General features: G+C 36.1%; 1 protein-coding gene across 2 annotated transcripts in view; it reads right to left on the bottom strand.

Moving 5' to 3' along the window:
- The window catches only part of TBCK (TBC1 domain containing kinase), an 84,983-nt gene that overhangs the window by 49,162 nt on the left and 18,343 nt on the right, over positions 1-17,478 (bottom strand). For both annotated transcript variants that reach the window (XM_079305759.1, XM_079305760.1), the window contains 14 exons: positions 13,803-13,917; positions 12,222-12,295; positions 11,151-11,292; positions 10,580-10,640; positions 9,241-9,302; positions 8,442-8,503; positions 7,930-8,078; positions 6,929-7,067; positions 5,350-5,449; positions 3,420-3,469; positions 2,940-3,069; positions 2,042-2,140; positions 892-954; positions 70-196 (listed from right to left, as the gene is read on the bottom strand). In XM_079305759.1, the coding sequence (XP_079161885.1) occupies positions 70-196; positions 892-954; positions 2,042-2,140; positions 2,940-3,069; positions 3,420-3,469; positions 5,350-5,449; positions 6,929-7,067; positions 7,930-8,078; positions 8,442-8,503; positions 9,241-9,302; positions 10,580-10,640; positions 11,151-11,292; positions 12,222-12,295; positions 13,803-13,917 (1,373 nt within the window). The remainder of the gene's footprint in view (positions 1-69; positions 197-891; positions 955-2,041; positions 2,141-2,939; positions 3,070-3,419; positions 3,470-5,349; positions 5,450-6,928; positions 7,068-7,929; positions 8,079-8,441; positions 8,504-9,240; positions 9,303-10,579; positions 10,641-11,150; positions 11,293-12,221; positions 12,296-13,802; positions 13,918-17,478) is intronic.

Raw genomic sequence — 17,478 nt, 5'->3', positions numbered from 1 at the left:
ATGAGGTACTTTTAAGTCAATCTAAGCTTTCCATTCAATTATCTGCCCTTATCAACTAGTCAAACTCACCTTGCCAGTACACCAAATTAGGATGGGAAACAACCCAGGCCTTCAATACACGCCTGAACTTTGCATGACCCTCTGGTGATGACAGCAGTTCATCATACTGATGGCAACGAGGAATATCAACTTCAATCTGCACCACAGCCAAGCATACAGAGAAATTGGGATGAGTGGGGCAGCACTACAGCAATCTTGCAACACTAGAGGTGGAAGTCAGCCAAAATATGTAGGTCAGACCACCATCATACAGGATCTGCCTCTTCCATCACTCTCCAAACTAAAACTGACAGGGAACCAAACAGACATGTGGAAGTTTAAAAATAGAGGGTTTTTTTTTTTCCTCCTTTTTCTGCACTCATATTTTTAAAGGGTTCCTGCCCTTAAAAAAGGCAGAAAACAGATGACAGTTACAGTTTTTTTACTCCTGAATTCAGAGAACATTTGAGAACATTTTGGAGAACCAAATTGCTCAAACCCCATTTCTGTGAAGCAGAGGGTCCTTAAGCTACTCAGCATTATCTGCTACAAGGTCCAACAGGCACAACAACATTTGGTAAATCCAGGATTTTAACTATAAATCATTAGTATTGTTACTACACTGCTGCTGCTACAGAAACAGTGATTATAAAGTAAAAAAGGATTTCAGCTTTCTCATGTTACAAGTTGAGTTAAAGTACTTGTGTCAATCTGCTTTGCAAGATTCTTGCTACAATGGAAGGTTAGAGGGCAAAGGGAACCATATTGTTTTCCACACATGTACCATAATAGGCAAGTGATGGGTGGGAAAGATCTTCAAGTGACAGTATCTGGTAACACTGTAAGTCTTACTTGTCTGTCTGTAGGAATCGGTGTGTCTTTATCAATGGCATCGTATTTTGCTTCTATGGCACCCTAAATGTGAAAGAAGAATATGTGAATTTAAAAAGCCCTCACCAACATATGACAATGTACATGGTAATAAGCTGAAGTTGACTGTTTTTGTTAAGAACTTAAGTTAGCAGAAGAACAGAAGACTCTGCCAGCTTAATTTTAATAAAACCATCTTTATTCTGTTACTAACTCAAGACATACAGTCCTTTCTATATATCTCCTCAGTGATTTTCAGTTGTTTATGCAGAAAGCTATGTACTTTGTATTTTCCCATGTTCAAGTCAAGAGATGGTCTCAGTTTAAATGCAATGCTTACCTCAGCCACCAACAAGGGGCTTTCAGCATCATCTCTAAAGGCACTGAATCCAGCTACCTGTTAATTGATACTGCCAATATAGATTACTTAAGTAACCTGTCCTTGCATAAATCCCAAGGCACGAATATTAAAAACATAATTTTAATGTTAAGGGACAGGAAAACACCCATATTGTAAACAACACTCAGATCACATCCTAAGCCAAATCTCCTGAACAGCCTAGGATGTTTTATCTCTAAGAATCTTTATGATCCACTGCCACAGGATTGCAAGCAAGGTAAGTCCTGGGTAGTCCAGCAACACTGTGAGCAGTCCTAATTTCTGAGACATCCCAAAAGGACTGCATTTGGTTGATTTATTCTCCATTCTTTCTGGGAAGTGTATTGATTGGTAGGAGAGAAAATACATTCCATGTGTTTTCTCATATTTTGTCCAACTACTGCTGACTGGAGCAGAAGGACTGTCAACTGCATTTGTCAAAGTAATAGAAATCAAACCAAAAAATCTCTGTCAACTACCAAATGCTGGGCTATTATTTACCACTGAAAATAATAACTGAAATTAAAGGCAGTCAATTTTACATTTTCAGCTTTCTGAAATCAAATAACCTTACAGAAAAGAAGCAAGTTTGTCAGAACATCATCTGTATTTGCACATTTTCATGATTCATTTTGTTTGAAATTCCAGTAACCTACCTTTTAAATCTTTAAACCCATTACAGCTTCCTTGTCAATCCCATTCCTAACCCACTCTAACCCCAACCAGTACTGGAACTTCTCCAAATGCCCTTACCTCAACACCCAACAAGGCTGCCCAGGTTATGCCTCTCAGAAGAGGAGGGATGTCAATCCTGGCTTCTTTCCAAATTTGGTTTTTCTTATATGGGTAGGCCTTCAAAGAGAACAAATTAACTGCAAAAAATGTTACTAGGTAACTGAAACAATTCAAATTCCAAACCTGGGACAGTATTTTCAAATGAAAAAGCCTGATCAGTGAATACAAGCTTCACAATAAGTGATTTTAATTCCTAACAGGAAGGCTTGGATAAAGGACTATGGTTTGATGTTAAAACATCCACTCTCTAATAAATGCATTCATGTGCTTTGGCACATACTGGATAGATCTACTAATCCAAAATTGTACTATGAATTTTTTCTTCATTATATCTTTGTTTTCATACTATGTATCCATCTTAGTTTTATTAAACATTTCTAGTTTATCTTTGATAATGTGCATCAGCTCTTTCATTCTTACAGGAATCTCTCTCTCTGCATATATGTAAATTGGGGGCTGCTATTCCTTTACCCAGTATAGACCTTGCATTCATAACTTGTTTTAAAATACTTTACTGCTTGGAAATGTAGAAATGTTACAGGCACATTCATACCTATAATAGCTTAATCTGTTATAAAATAAGGATGCAAAAGTATTTTTATCAGTAAATAACCAGTATCAGCAGTAGCTCCACTTCCATGTGCATACTTTAAAATCTACTTTTATATTCAACAGCACTGAGAATAATTTGCTCTATTTTTATTTTCAATCTTCTTATACTTCTGAAGGGTTTTTTCTTCCTCCTTTCCTACTGTGGTCTCTTGTACCTCTGCTTCCTTTTACAATTACTTGGTCTTTCAAAATCTTCCAATTAACAGACCAAATCCAATTACCCAGCATCATCAGGACTCCCTACCTTCAACAGCCTGTCAAACAGAACAATTCTATTTAGCTGGTACTCTGTGTCCCTCTCCCGGATGATCAGAGGAAGAGTAGCAGCTGCAGAGAGCTCATTGCTACTGTTGGAATGAGGTAAAGCTGGCTGGCTGAAAAAAAAAAAAAAGAAAAGGGACAGTAATGGTGAATAGCAAGAAAAACAAATCACTGAGAATAATTAATACTGCATCAAGCATTTCTAAGCCAGAAATGAGAATAAATGGATAATTTTGAATATTCAGCAGAAACAATTGATTTCCAGGGTAGAGGCTAAGATCCTCAGTTTGGCATCAGGGCCTTAAGTGCAGTGTGCTTATCAGCTCTTGACTTTCAGAGCCAAACAAAGACATGTTAGTTTTGCTTTTGGGAGGCAGTTGTGTCTAGCTGTGCAGTGTGCCACTCAAATAAAATTAATAAATCAAAATTCAATGCAGATACACAAATTTACACACATACTTACTCATCTTCAAGCAATGGATAAAATGCTTCTCCACCAACATCCTTTAGTCTCTGAAAAGAGGAAGAAAAATAATTAGTTATCATAACACTGCTCAGAATTCAAGTGAAAATCTTAGTGGAACACAAAAAGTATTAAATAGCAATTCATTTGCCAAATTCTGTAACTTGCCTTGAGACCTAAGCATTAGCTTAATCCTTCAACAGCAATGAAGCATATAGCCTTCAACACTAAAACCTTTTGCTAATACAGGCTTTTGGAGGTGATGCAAGTTCTCCTGCCAAAAGATATCCATAAACCTATTTCAACACAAAAATAATTTATATGAACCATGGATTAATAGATAAAGAGTAGTACATAGTTATTCTTTGTTTCCTCGTTTTTCTTCATGGACTTCCTATCCAAGTAGCTGCAAAGCAACTGCACAACTTGTTTCTATGGTTCTAATCAGTTCAAGAGTTATGAAAACTTGAATTCTTTTTAGGAAATACACTCAGCAAAGGTGACAGACAAACATAGCTGGATTTTTGACTGAAGTTTTCAGACATCTCATGGTGCATGATTAATGTTTAATGCCATGTTCTCTGCAGTGCTCTGTTTTGCAGTTCAGCCCTTAACTTGAATGCACACAGCCTGTTCCTCTTGGGGCTGACAGAAGAGTTCATTCTCAGTTCATTCAGTACTGCTCCTCTTTTTATTATAAGCACCATGCTCTGCTCTGTAAAAGGTGTTTGAAAAATTGTGCTAGTTGAAAAACTTATTTCAGCTAACACTGCAAGGTTCAGTGTAGCATCTTCCACAAAATGAAACTTCAGTATATAATTATTTCCTGCTGTATTTGTAGAAGTAGGCAGCAATACGAAAAATCACAGATCAAAGTGTTTTAAAATAGTCTTAAAAAAATGCCCTCTAGTGAGAACAACAGTAGAAACTTCAGTGTGTATTATCTATAAAATAGATGTTGCAAATTTTTAATCTTCCTCCTGCCCCACAAGCCCCACTGATCAAGAGAAGAAAATAACCCAGTTCACTGGTCTGCCTTGATACATTTGTGTGAAGCAGTGCAGACTTCTACTGAAGAAATGTGTTTACACAGTGTTTGACACACTACTCCAATATTAAGGTGGCAGAGGCAGAAGTCACCTTCTGTGTATACTAATCTAATCATATGGAAAGGTTTTTTAAAAAAAAACCTGACAGACTTGCATTTGCCACTCTAAAAAGCAAGCTGCAGAAAGTGCAGCATAGTTTCCCAATCTGACAGCAATAAAGCTCTACATGAGAAAAGACATGTAAACAATTAAAACATTTCAGTGATATATGCAGTAAATCTTGTAACTGATCATTACATCAAGCCAAATAATGAGTTATCATATGCTGATTTTCCCAATGAAAATGGAAGAAAATTGCATAACAGTATTTTTGCAAAATGCTTTGAAGAGATCTTTTGAATTAGCCATTTCATGCTATATATTCCAAAAACTAACAATCAACTAGTGGAAAATTGGTGTCCAATGTTAAGTAAAGCTTTTGAGGAGCTGAAACTGAAATTAATTGGTCTACTTTTGGATAATGTGTGCCATTGATAGACAGTAATTAAAGCATACAAAGAAGACATTCCCTAAGCAAATAGATGTAGCAATCATGGAGAATACCAAGTGGGACAGAACTATTTGCACTACACTGGAACAAAGCAGGTAACAGAAAAAGGAAAGAGAGGGACAGAAGACAACTTCCATTTACTAAGCTTCTGCAGGCAAAGAAATTTAATAACACAAACCAAAATCTGACTTGCACACTAAGAAGTGTTCTCTTGGAATCAGTGACACTTCTGTTAGTAGAAACAGCAACAGTAGGAGCTGCTGTTACATATTCTCTTTAAACAAATGTTTCTGCAGAGAAAAACATAAGAAATGCACAATATCACTCCTACATTTCGGAGCTGGCACAGAGACAAAGTCACAGTTGTGTCATCTAGGAGGGAACTTCTATCTCGTCCTTGCCCAAAGCTCTCACCATCTTCTAATAAAAAGCTTCAAAAACAAGAACACAAAAAGAATCAGGTCACTTTACAACACAGGACTAGAGCTAGGAAAAAATTTCTTACATCAAGAAGTTCCTCTTTAAAACAAAGTATTAGGTCTTAGAAGTATACCTACTATCAAGGGATTGTACAATCACAAAGTTATTCAGACAACCTTTTCTGCAAAATGGCACATTTCAGATTTTCTATAACTTTGCTCTGTAACATAAAGAAAAAGTTATGAGATATGGGATTAATATCCCCTTCTATTCCTTGATCTCACATAGACCAGGCCTGTCATTCATTGTGAAAAGCAAAAATAAAATATTATTATCATATGAAAGGCAGTTCTCATCAAGACAAAAAACCCCAAGTGAAAGTCTGACCTTTTCAGCTGCAGTCCATCTAAGGATACAAATATCCATGACAGAGTCTAGAGAAATTTTCCATTATTCTGATATTTTTAAAGCAGACCACGTGAAACTTATTTTCAGAATTTAACCTAGCATTCTCACTGATTAGATTGCATTTAAATGCATTAGATTACATGTGTGAAATTAACTCCTCATCTTCAAGATAGACAGTATGGCAGAAAATATTTGTCCCTCATAATTTAAAAGCACCTGCATACACCTATGGGCAAAAAAAATAAGAAAGTCCTCAAAAATCTCACACTAATTTTGATACCAAAATAACACTTAAAATCTATTTCCACCATTTTTCTTTAAAAAGACATTGCAGTTTGGCAGTACACATACTTAATCTCTTTTTTAAAACACAGAAATGCTAAATTGACATATAGGCACATAATTATGCTATCAAGATCAGATCATAGGATTAAAACATCAATGTTCTACATAAAATTGCAACATGTGCAGCAGTAAGATAAAAGTAGCAATCTCTAAAATGCTGTTACAGAGATTTAAGTCAAAAAAACCAAAGCATTTTGAACAAAAACAGTTAGCTGATCTGCTGAATAACTGGGTTCTCCATTCAGTACTGCTGCTCTGTGAAAGGGAATTCAGAACATGGTAATTTGCTACATAACATACTAAATTAAATTACAAATTTGAAGCACAAAGTTCTCACTGAAGCACAGTGAGCCATTAATAGCAAGACTTAATTCTGTTGGAAACTGTGCAAAATTTAGCGACTCTCACTTCATCAGTATTTTCCACTTCACCAGCATCTTTTCAAATTTCAGAAAGCAATAGGTAGATGACAGACACGAGTCATCCAAATAATGCCTTAAACTGGATAAGAGGGGAATAGACAATTTCCTTCTGTTTATGAATGCCATTTTCAGTGTTTCCCACATGCAAAGGATTTTAAACTAAGTATGCTCTCTTGCAATCACTAGTGTTCTCCATCCATCCATCCATCCATCCATCCATCCATCCATCCATCCATCCATCCATCCATCCATCCATCCATCCATCCATCCATCCATCCATCCATCCATCTCCTTAAAGTGCTTCTCCATCCTTACTTGGGAAGTGTGCAGACAGGTGGCTTTGATCTAATGATTTCCTTGTTGACAAGTTCTTTCTCCAAGTCTCCTCCAGCCAAACACCAGAGATAATAAACCTCTTCAATTGATCTTTCTGCTAGGTAATCATTATCTTCATCTGTTGGGAGAAATGACACAATAATAAATTACAGCCTTTTAGGTAGTTTGTATTTCTTTCTGCAACTCTAAACACATACTGTTGAAAAAAAAAATATTATTTTGCTTGAGAGGTCATAACCTTAATGTGAAGTTAGAGGAAAAGTGATCCTTCCTTTGCAAATTCTGTTTAAGGAGATTTAAGAAAAGAAGTCACTAACAAAACAGGTATTTCTGCAATTTGCCATGAATACACTGAGTCCACACACTGAGTGTGGACTCCTCTGTGTTTTTCAACAAAACAAAACAGTGTTTGGTACATAGCACCAAGACTTAAAATAAGAAGTAAGTGCTTCCTACTGAGTAGTTACAACTCCTCTTCCCTTCACATACCATACTCATTCTAAAAAGGCAAAAACATTTTTGTCTAGATGAGATTTTTTTAAACATCTCCAAGTTCATGGGAAAAAAACAAATCAGGATTTAAGAGAGATAACATTTACAACATACTGTAGCTTAAAACTTAAAAGTTTAATATTTTAGTCCAGTATGTGACCTCTTTCCAGTAGTCCAAAAAATCATTTTATGTTATGATCTAGCAGAATTCAGTAACAAATAAGAGGAAAACAATGACCTTACACATGCACACGTCCAAATTCTAAAGGCAAAAGATGACACTGCTTTTGCAACATGGACTTGAATACTGATGTTATTTTTTTCCCCTGAGGTTGAAGCATAAAATTGACTCCTTTTGGCTTTGCAACTTATAGCATTAACGAGTGTTGTAACATTCAATAGTCTCTGTGAATAATTTGTTGGAGAGAAAATGCAATAACTTTTTATTTTCTTTCCCCCTCCAAAGACATCCCACTACCTGCTTTTACCTTTACATAATTGACTGATGTCTTCAGGTAGCGTTAAATTGGCACACCTTGGAAAAGATGAGAACAGACCAGCAGGTTTGTGGAAGGGAGGATATAGTGAGGATACTTCACTGAACAAACTGTCATGTAGCAATTCTTCTGGAGTTGGCCTTAAATTAAGAGAAGAGGATAAAACAATTAGAGCAGAGTGCTCCCAAAAACGGTGCATTTTGGAAAAAAAGGCCCCCAGTAATGAATATTAGCAAGTTATTTTAAATTATATTGGATTTCAGAAATTTTAATAGCAAAAAATGTCTACCAACATTTTTCAATTCATGCAGCACAACAAACTAGTCTGTTTACAGCCGAAGTTCAGACCTCTAATTCTTCTCTTTTGGACACTGAAAAGCACAAAACTGAGAATTTCTTATAGGTAGCCCAAATGTTAGTATTCCAAAAAAAGGTTCAGCAACAGTTCTTCTAATTTCATAGCAACCCACAGAGTTTACCAGGCCCTTGGACTGAATACTTGCCTCTTAGAAGGCTGGAATGTAAGGCATTTCTTCAGAAGAACAATGGTATTTTCAGAAAGGTCCTGGAACACAAGAAAAACATGGAGGAGGTCTGTTTATTACTGTCTTAATTCAGCAAGTCACTTGGCTCATATTTAACTTTTAACATACAGGCTATTCCTTTGAGGGCAATAAAATTTCACACCTACACACATGAGGTTGGCTGTGTGAGACCAAAATTCTGGGGAAGTAATTCTTCTCACCTCCCAATCCTACATTTGGTTTAAGAGAAAAAAATCTGAAAAATTTGCAATATATGCAGCCTTTTACTTATTTCTTAATTTAGATATTCTGTACCTTACTGGAAACTATGCAGTACCTGGGAACTTCCTTCTGCTAACAATCAGAAATCTTTCATATAATGCCCCAAAATATATAGATCAGTGACCATTTTTGTAGGTGGGGAAAAGGTGAATTATATAAACCTTCACTATCAGAATGTGCAAAGTGAACCAGATAGAAGATTTAATTTCTGGAAGAAAAATATTTCATTACTAAAACTTTGAAGAAAATTTATAGCTTATTAAGTACTCAGAGAGCATTAATATTTACTGAGACTGACAGTAATTTTTAAAAAGAATATTACCAGTGCTGGCTATTTGAAACCATCTCAGATATGTAGTTTGGACTTCAAATTTTTCATCATACTGCAATACAACAAGTGACCAAACTAAATTAAAAAAATAAACATGCAAAATACTATGCAGCAATAAAATATTCTGGGTAAGGCAACATGGAAGAGCAAATGAGTTCCACAAACCTTAATAATATCAAGACAACCATGTTCTTCAGCCAATACAGTTACAATATCATCTACACAGCCTTTGAAAAACAAACAGAACAATAAAAAATTAAAGATTATTAATACGTGATACCAATTAAACAGGATATCAATGTCCACTCAAATTAAAATCACTTAATTTTGGCTTTTTTACTAACACATCACTCAAAAGTGAATTATCAAAATAAGAAATGAAAATTATTATAACTTATGCAGACAGAAGCCTAGGAATTTAAGTAGCACATCTAAGGTAACACTGAATTTATAGACCTAATCCAGAGTGTCAGTCTCTGACAAATAAAGTAAGAGAGTCTTTCAACTTTTAAATAATTATTTTTTTTTTAATCCTTGGAAGAATTTAAGGGTACCTACATGGATCTTGAATTAATTTGTGCCCCTGTTGCTCCTTGTAGATAATACTAGCAGTATTTTAGAACTTCTTGTCACTAATTTATTGAACAAGTAATTCCAAAGCCAGGACACAAATGCTTTTCAGTGTATAAACCAACAGCTTGAATTCAGATTGAAGTGTATGGAGATGCTTCAGAAAGCCTTCTTACCAAATCCCCAAAGCAGTCAGAATTTCAGCACTTAAGCACCAGCTGCTAAATAAAAAAAGATATTTCTCCTGACAGCAATTAATTTTAACAGTATTGCTGTTTGCTCTGGATAATAACTTACTGTTAAGGCTTCAAATTGCAAACTCATGCCTTTCCCCTTCCCATGATTTATATAAACACCACCAGAAATCAAGTTTTAAAAGTCACAAGGTGTTCCCACTTCCTGACTCATCTACATTAAGCCAAAATTCCACTAGTGCAGTGAAGTTTTATAGTTTGAAGGTGAAACTAGAGACAAAAGCCTGAGTTCATTAAAATACTTCTCATCTTTTTCTTTCTGTCTTCCTATTTGAGTCCTGCTTCTCCCTGCTTGGCCATTATTACACAGACACTGTAGGGAATAGTTTTCTTCACAGTCATCAATTCCTAACTCATTTCAGAAACCTTCTGCAACACAAACCAACAAATAACCATGAAAATGACCATCACTGAGGATGTTTTCTTGCCTTTTATATATTTTTTAATAGTTTGCCCTTACTCCAATATACTACCAGCTCTTCCCAAGTTTTTTTTCCCTGGCATCCAGCTCCATACTTTCCCTAGAGCAGTAACACACTACAAATACCAATTTAAATCTGTAGAGGAAAGATGACAAAAGATAAAGTTCCTTACATCTGAGCATCATAAGCTGACTGGTCTGTAAAGCTCTAACCACTGAGCTGCTTGGAAATTTGAAAAATTGATTTTGTGCTACTTACCTAACATAAGTATAAATTTCAATCTTTCTGCTATCTCCAAACTCTGAAATAATTTTCTCCCCTAAAAAATAATAAAGTCAAATTACACTTGAATTTGAAAGAAACAGCTACTACATAAACATATTCAGATATCATTGTATCCTGTCTTTATACAAAACCAGTGAAATAAGCTTCTATATGTGAATTTTAGACATATCAAAACTATCTTTAAGAACAAAAAACCTTACCCCAACTATGGCAGAAACAGCTTCACATCACAATATAGCAAAAATGTACCATTGATACCTTCCCTTAAAGGAAACTGCCTTGGAGTCAAATTCTTATGGCTCCACAGGTAACTTTACATCCTTCATGGTTAACACATACACCAAGCAACCTACATACCAAATGCATCCTATTCCTTAAAGAACCAGTACTGTCCAGGTAGGAATGCTAACATATTCTGATATTTGGGCTTGGGTGATGGGCAGAGTTTCATTAACCCCACATTCAAGACCAATCAAATTAATGACTCCCTCAGAGTTAATAACTCCCCCAGAGTCAAAATCAAGAGAATTATTCTTTCACATACCATGCAAAGCTCAAATAATATCATACCAAGAGACCACAGATCTGATTTAGGGCCGGAGGGCAGAGGCTTCTCACATTGAGTGTGATCACTTGGTTTGCCTATTCCCTGTGCAATTACTTCAGGTGCCAGATATGATGGGTACCTAGAAAGATGGAGCAACATTAGACACTGTCCAAAAAGTGTGACTTCCCATTACATAATCAGAATAATCTGGCTTTCTGGGAAACCAGAGTACTGCCTATTTTATTCAATCAAAATCTACACAATGCAGGAAAGTTTCACCCCAGCATAATGTTTATTACATAAAAGGTCAAATTCCACTCATTAGCTCTGTTGCTTTGTGAAAGGAAACCTCAGCTTTCAAAGTGGTATATTTACATATCTTAGGGAAAATACAGATTGAGTTTCAGCATTAGGATATTAAGTACATCTTAGACTTATACTTTTGAGATGGTTGCAGTAATCTTTTCCACTGACAGTGTATTCCCATCAAATAACTTCTGAATTTGCAAAAAAAAGTAACAAAAAGTGTTAAGGACATATATTACCTTCTACTAGATGATTTAAAAATAATTCACTATAGTACCTAAAAAATCTGCAACCATTCGAAAGGAAACATCAGTTTCTTCTGGCCATGTCTTTAAGAATAAGCTCAGTATTTAATATGAAAAAAAAAAAAAAGGCATCTAAAAAAACCCCAAATTGACAAAAACCTCACTTCAACAAAGCTGTGGATGATCACTTGAAAAGAGATCATAAACTTATAAAGAGACATAAAGCCTACATTGGTGGGTAACAGCAAGGCACTGATTGTGCATTTTCCTACATTTGAAATGAGGAATCCAAGTAATAGGGAAATACAAGTATCTGAAGGCAAATAGTGACCTCACAGAGTTATAGTAACACACTGGCATGGTACCCATTCTCTATTTTTTGTTCATCTCACCTAGTCATATGACAACCTCATCAATGACATTATCATAAGCTTCTGAATAAGGGGTGCCCTAAACATAATTTATTTCCTGAAAAATAAATCTCTGATATATTTGTATTGTGTAGCTACATCCTTACCCTACAGGAAAATCAACATCAACACCTTGAGCAGTCATATGGTAGAGTCCAAATTTTGCCAATTTCACATGTCCCTGAAAAGAGAAAAATAAATTATCAAGAGCAGCAGAATCCAACATGGGGAAGAATTTATCTTTAAACTAAAAAAAGTTAAAAACAAAATTAAAAAAAAATTTCAAACTGCATTAGCTGTTAGAGGACAGAAACCTATAAAAAACACCTTCTTATGCTTCTGCCTCACCTATTATGCAGAAGTGCACTGCAAGTTAAAGAGGTGCTTATTTCTAATGCTTTTACTTCTCAAGAACATTAATTAAATCTCTTTGCTTGGAACACATCAGAACTTTTAAAGGTACAGTATTATTTTCAGTAAAAGGCTTAAATACTACATTATACATTTTTCAGTTTGAAAACTGTTCAAAATCCTGTTTGACTCCTAGAACTCCCTATAGATGACCAATATTCTCTCAAATCTTCCACTTACAGAACCTTGCTTCTGCAGACCTCTCATCAAATCTTTACTACCTTGCTCTCCTTAACAGTACCAACACATATTTCAAACACTTTTTCAAGGCAAAAAAGGTCATCCTTTTTATTTGTGAAGACAGAAAGCTAACACCAAAACAACAAAAAATTACATATATAAGTTAAACTGAGACCTTGTTTCTGCTGGATTTTGAATTACACTCAGTCAGCCTCCAGATGGTGCAAGAGAGAAGGCTGTATCACAAAGCTTTTAAAGGGTAGGGGAGAGCTTAGAGTTTATTGTCTCATAGCCCTCTTCTGTTCTTTTATTGATTTTAGGAGTATCTTAAAATCCTAGAGTATTTTTGTAGGGTAGAGCATTATTATGATTTTCATTTGTTTACAAGCACATAAAAATATATGTGTTCCGTATTTTTGCTGTTCCTTATTTTTGTCCTCTCCTTTCTTAGCCTTCCAAGGGGAAGATCTAGTTATTCTACCAAAAGTAGTAGAGTAAAAAAGGATTGAGAGAGGAGTTATGCACACAGGTTACATTCTTTAGCTATTGGTTCTGATGAAGAAACTGCTCTGAAGACAACTATAGCTATTAATTTCTCTCAACTTTTATAACCAGAAATCGTATTCCTCTCAGCCAACTTCAGTCTGTGGTAACAGAATTGACAGATACTTAAATTTGAATAATTTAACATGAAGAAAAAAATATCTCGGTATCTTAAAAGTATCATATCACCACAGAACACAAAAAATATTAGTGAGAGCTAATTCATCATAAGAAGTCATGTTCTATTCAAATAGCTAGGAAAGTCTTGTGACTAATTACAATGATGACAAGTACACCTAGATTACCACTTGGAGAAGGGAGAAAAAAGTGTGACTTGGGACAGAACAGAAAAATAAATTCAGCAATAAATTTGAAACTCAAGAAATGAGGGAAAATAGTAGTTAAAAAAAAAAACCAAAACCAAAACAAACAACTTTCCTGATCTGCAATTTTTTTCTTCCCCATCAAAAAGACTGTGACTGTCCAGTTCCCATCACACAGCATTGCACTTGTTAGCAGCAAACAAACCCATGGATCTCTTCCTGCAGCTGTACCTTCCGATCCAAAAGAATATTGCAAGGGGAGAGTGCTCGGTGGACCATTCCATGCTTATTCATATACTGTAAACCTTGCAAAACTTCATATGCTATGCATAAGATCCTTGAAGAACTGAAAAAAACCCAAACAAACCAACATGTTATAGCTAATGTTTTCATTTTTAATCTGTAAAAATGTAGTGTTCCACAGCTATTCCAAACAAAAGTGAGACATTCACAATTCCAGAACAGTTTAAAGGATCAGAATTGAATATGGTGGGGCACTTTCAGTGCCATACACACATCTCCTCAAAATCCCACAACTAGGTTTTCTTCACCCTGAAGTGAATGGAAGTGTAGAAAACACTGACAAAGTATAAAATACTCTCTTCAATAGAAGTTCACTTAATCAGGAAATAAAAAAATCTCAACCTTTCCTTACTTTTATTTGTTCTTTTTAAGTCTCCTACTGACATTCATTAAAAAGTTCACCTGAACAAAAGGTTTTTAAAACTCACATAGTAACTACAGCTTATTATAGGGCTTATAGATAGCAGAGGCCTGACTAGATCTATTGCATCAACCTTACCATCTTCATAAAGAAACAACAAAGCTAACCACCCAAAACATTTTGACATAACTATGTATTTTGGCAAAAGTTACCATTTCCTCTAAAGACTGACAGCCTTAAAGAGGAGTTTCTGTGAATAACTGATCAGGGATTTGTACAGATCACGATGATAGGCTTCCAAAATGCACTCTAAATAAGAACAAAAGGCACAGATCTCATGTCACCTAGAGAGATTCCATTTAATTTTCTACTCTTCCTTAATCTGTCCACTCCCCATCAGCCATTTCAGGTCTTTTTGGTAACTTTTCCTCTGCAGGCAGAGGACTGGTTTACACAAAGTCCAAAAATCAAAGCATATCTATTTATAAAGATCTAACTTTACATTCAAATTATTTTTGGATTTCATTGTTAAAGAATAACATACAATAGCATTCTGGAGGATATTCACCACCTTCTCTTGCTTGTTACAAACCTGTGCAACATCAAAATGAGGAGGAGTATTTCAGACTGATGACAGAGACAAGCCAACTATCTGACTAAACATCAAAATTAATTTCTTTATTCAACTTCACCACCTGCTATTCATACCTGATGGAATGACAAAACTTTGTCAAAATTTAGCCATTTTCTCTTCTGACAAAAGCCATGCTTACAACCAATTCTGAGACTAGTGCAACACAGAAATATTGAAAAAAGCCATAACTAAGCTATCCTGCATGGAGCTATCCTCTAGATTCTCAATTTTTTCCTAGAAGAGCTCTGCACTAATTCACAATAGTTGTGAATATATACTTTTAAGCTAAATTTTAAGTACAAAGGGAATCTATTTTAACATATGTCCATACTGCTGTACCTTAGGTCATAGTATTTGAAAGTGATTCTCAAGGTCTTAGCCATTTGACCAAAACCTCATGTCTAATAACCACAAAACCAAACCAAAACCCCACAACTATCTAGTTCCTGCCTCCCTAACACATCCCACCCACAAGTTAAATACTAGACTACAGCATCAGACACTAGTAGCTCTGTACCTTTCCTCTTGGTCATTTTTGGGCAGAGATATGGATGTAGTAAAAAAAAATACCGTACAAGTCTTCAGCTTTTTTGTATATTTTTTTGCCTGCAATGCAAATACTAGTGATAATATGGCAAAGAGAATCCCCTCTCTCATTTTCTACTCAGTTATGCAAAATAAAGAAATGAAAACTAAATAATGGAGTATTCATGTTTCAAACAGGGAAACAATTGCATGTGAACAATTAGTAGATCATGAAGTATTCTAGCCTAAACATTGTTCCTCTGTGTTAAAAATTAAAAATAAATATGGTATATTAAGAAACTAAAAGTAACTATTAATAAAAGTGAAATTTGGTGACCATTTGCTGGAGGCAGGCAGTGTGCTCTGCTGACAGCAGGGGGCCTCAGCCACCCATTTATTCTCCATGTTCTCTTGCAATTCATTAAAAAAACACTCCAGTATCCAGGGAAATACATGAAAATAGAGCCTTGGGATTCCCTGCTCTTTAAGATAAACCCTTCACCTCATTGCAGCAATCAGGAACACATGAGTGGTTACTATTTTTCAATGTGCATTTAATGCCCAATGCTCTTAAACTCTTGATGCCACCCTGCTGGGCAGAAGCGTTGAGCCAAGTACCTCATGCTGGTCCTTCAGCAGAGGGAACTCTGTATAACCATCTCTGCATTGTGCTGCTGCACCTGGTGTAGCTCTTATTTATTAGGGAAAATACACTGTGTGTATTTGATCTGCATTTAATTCCAAAGGGCCTGACAACTGCACTTACTGCTGTTATCAAGCCCAAGAGTTCTCTCCTTTAAACTCCCCAAGGCCAAGTTCAGCAGTTCCTTACTGGAGATCACTACCAAGGCTGTCCCCTTGCTTCAGCGGGTCTCAGCTCTGTCTCAGTCTCTATGGCCACTGTCGACACAGCAAGCATTGCATCAGCCTTTGGCATATGGAAAAGGTACAATCATAAAGCTGCTTCCAGGCTTCAGTGTAACTTGACTTTTAAAAAAACCCCATAAATAGAAAAGAAAAACATTGCTCTAGATGAGGAGGACACTTTAAAAAATCCAATGTTGGTGGCAAGCTCTGAACAGATTCAGAAACTTTTATGCCAGTTAGCTGGGAGTCTGTTTTTCAGTGGACTAGCTACTGTTGAGCTCCAATAGGTGTAGCCCTATTTAACTACTGGGCCTTTTGGACTGCAGAGGTATCAGCACCTCCCTCTAGCAGGAGGTGAGGAAAAAAGCCAGCAGCAAAAGCACTAGGAACAGGACAGGAGGTGAAATGGACAAATGTAGTGTGGCACGTTTGACACCAATCATGCCACACCATGGACCTAAGTAGGGCCATAATGACAGCTCTGTGGCATGGAGCAGCCTCCTCATCTCAGCAGCTGATGATCATGGTTGAGACTCCATATTACAGTAAAACAAATCACACTCACTCCACTCCCCTGCTTAAGGCAATACTGTAAGATGCAGCAAGTAAAAGCAAAAGTGTGAGCTGCACTGGAGCTCCCTAGCTCTTCCAAAAAGACTTGTTTTACAAGGTTATTTTCCTCTCCACCAGCAAGAAAAGAAACAAATTTCTTTGCAAAATGAACACACATTCAAGAAGCTGTCTGCATGTTAATCCTCAGCCTGGATAACAAAAAGTCTATTCAGCTGTAGCCTAGTCAGCTAGGCTTCTCAACAGGGGTTCTCTTCAAGAGAAAAGATTGCATATGGGTATAAAATCAAACATTAAATTTAATGATTGTCCTGGTTTGGAGAAGAAACATAGCCATGAAAAGAGGTCAATTTTGAGTACCTTCATACTATAAATCATTAATTAAAAGACTGTAAGAATTCAAATAATACCAGGTTTGGGTCTGTAACTTGAATTCTTGGAAAAGGAAGCACTAAGGAAAACTGTATCCCTCCCTTGGATCCATCCTTTAAGTAGGATGATGAAAAAAACCACACCTCACTACAAGTTGATATGAGCAAGTTCAGCCAACACTGCAGAACCCAGCATGGCTAAGAGAGGCATGGCATGGCAATTGTGGGTGGAGAGATAAGGGAAGTCGACTTAAAAACCCACAAAAAGGAGGATTG

This window comes from Erithacus rubecula (assembly GCF_903797595.1).
Source record: "Erithacus rubecula genome assembly, chromosome: 5".
NCBI lineage: Eukaryota > Metazoa > Chordata > Aves > Passeriformes > Muscicapidae > Erithacus > Erithacus rubecula.
Note: the sequence above shows the minus strand (reverse complement) of the source record. Positions and strands in the feature narration are given on the sequence as shown.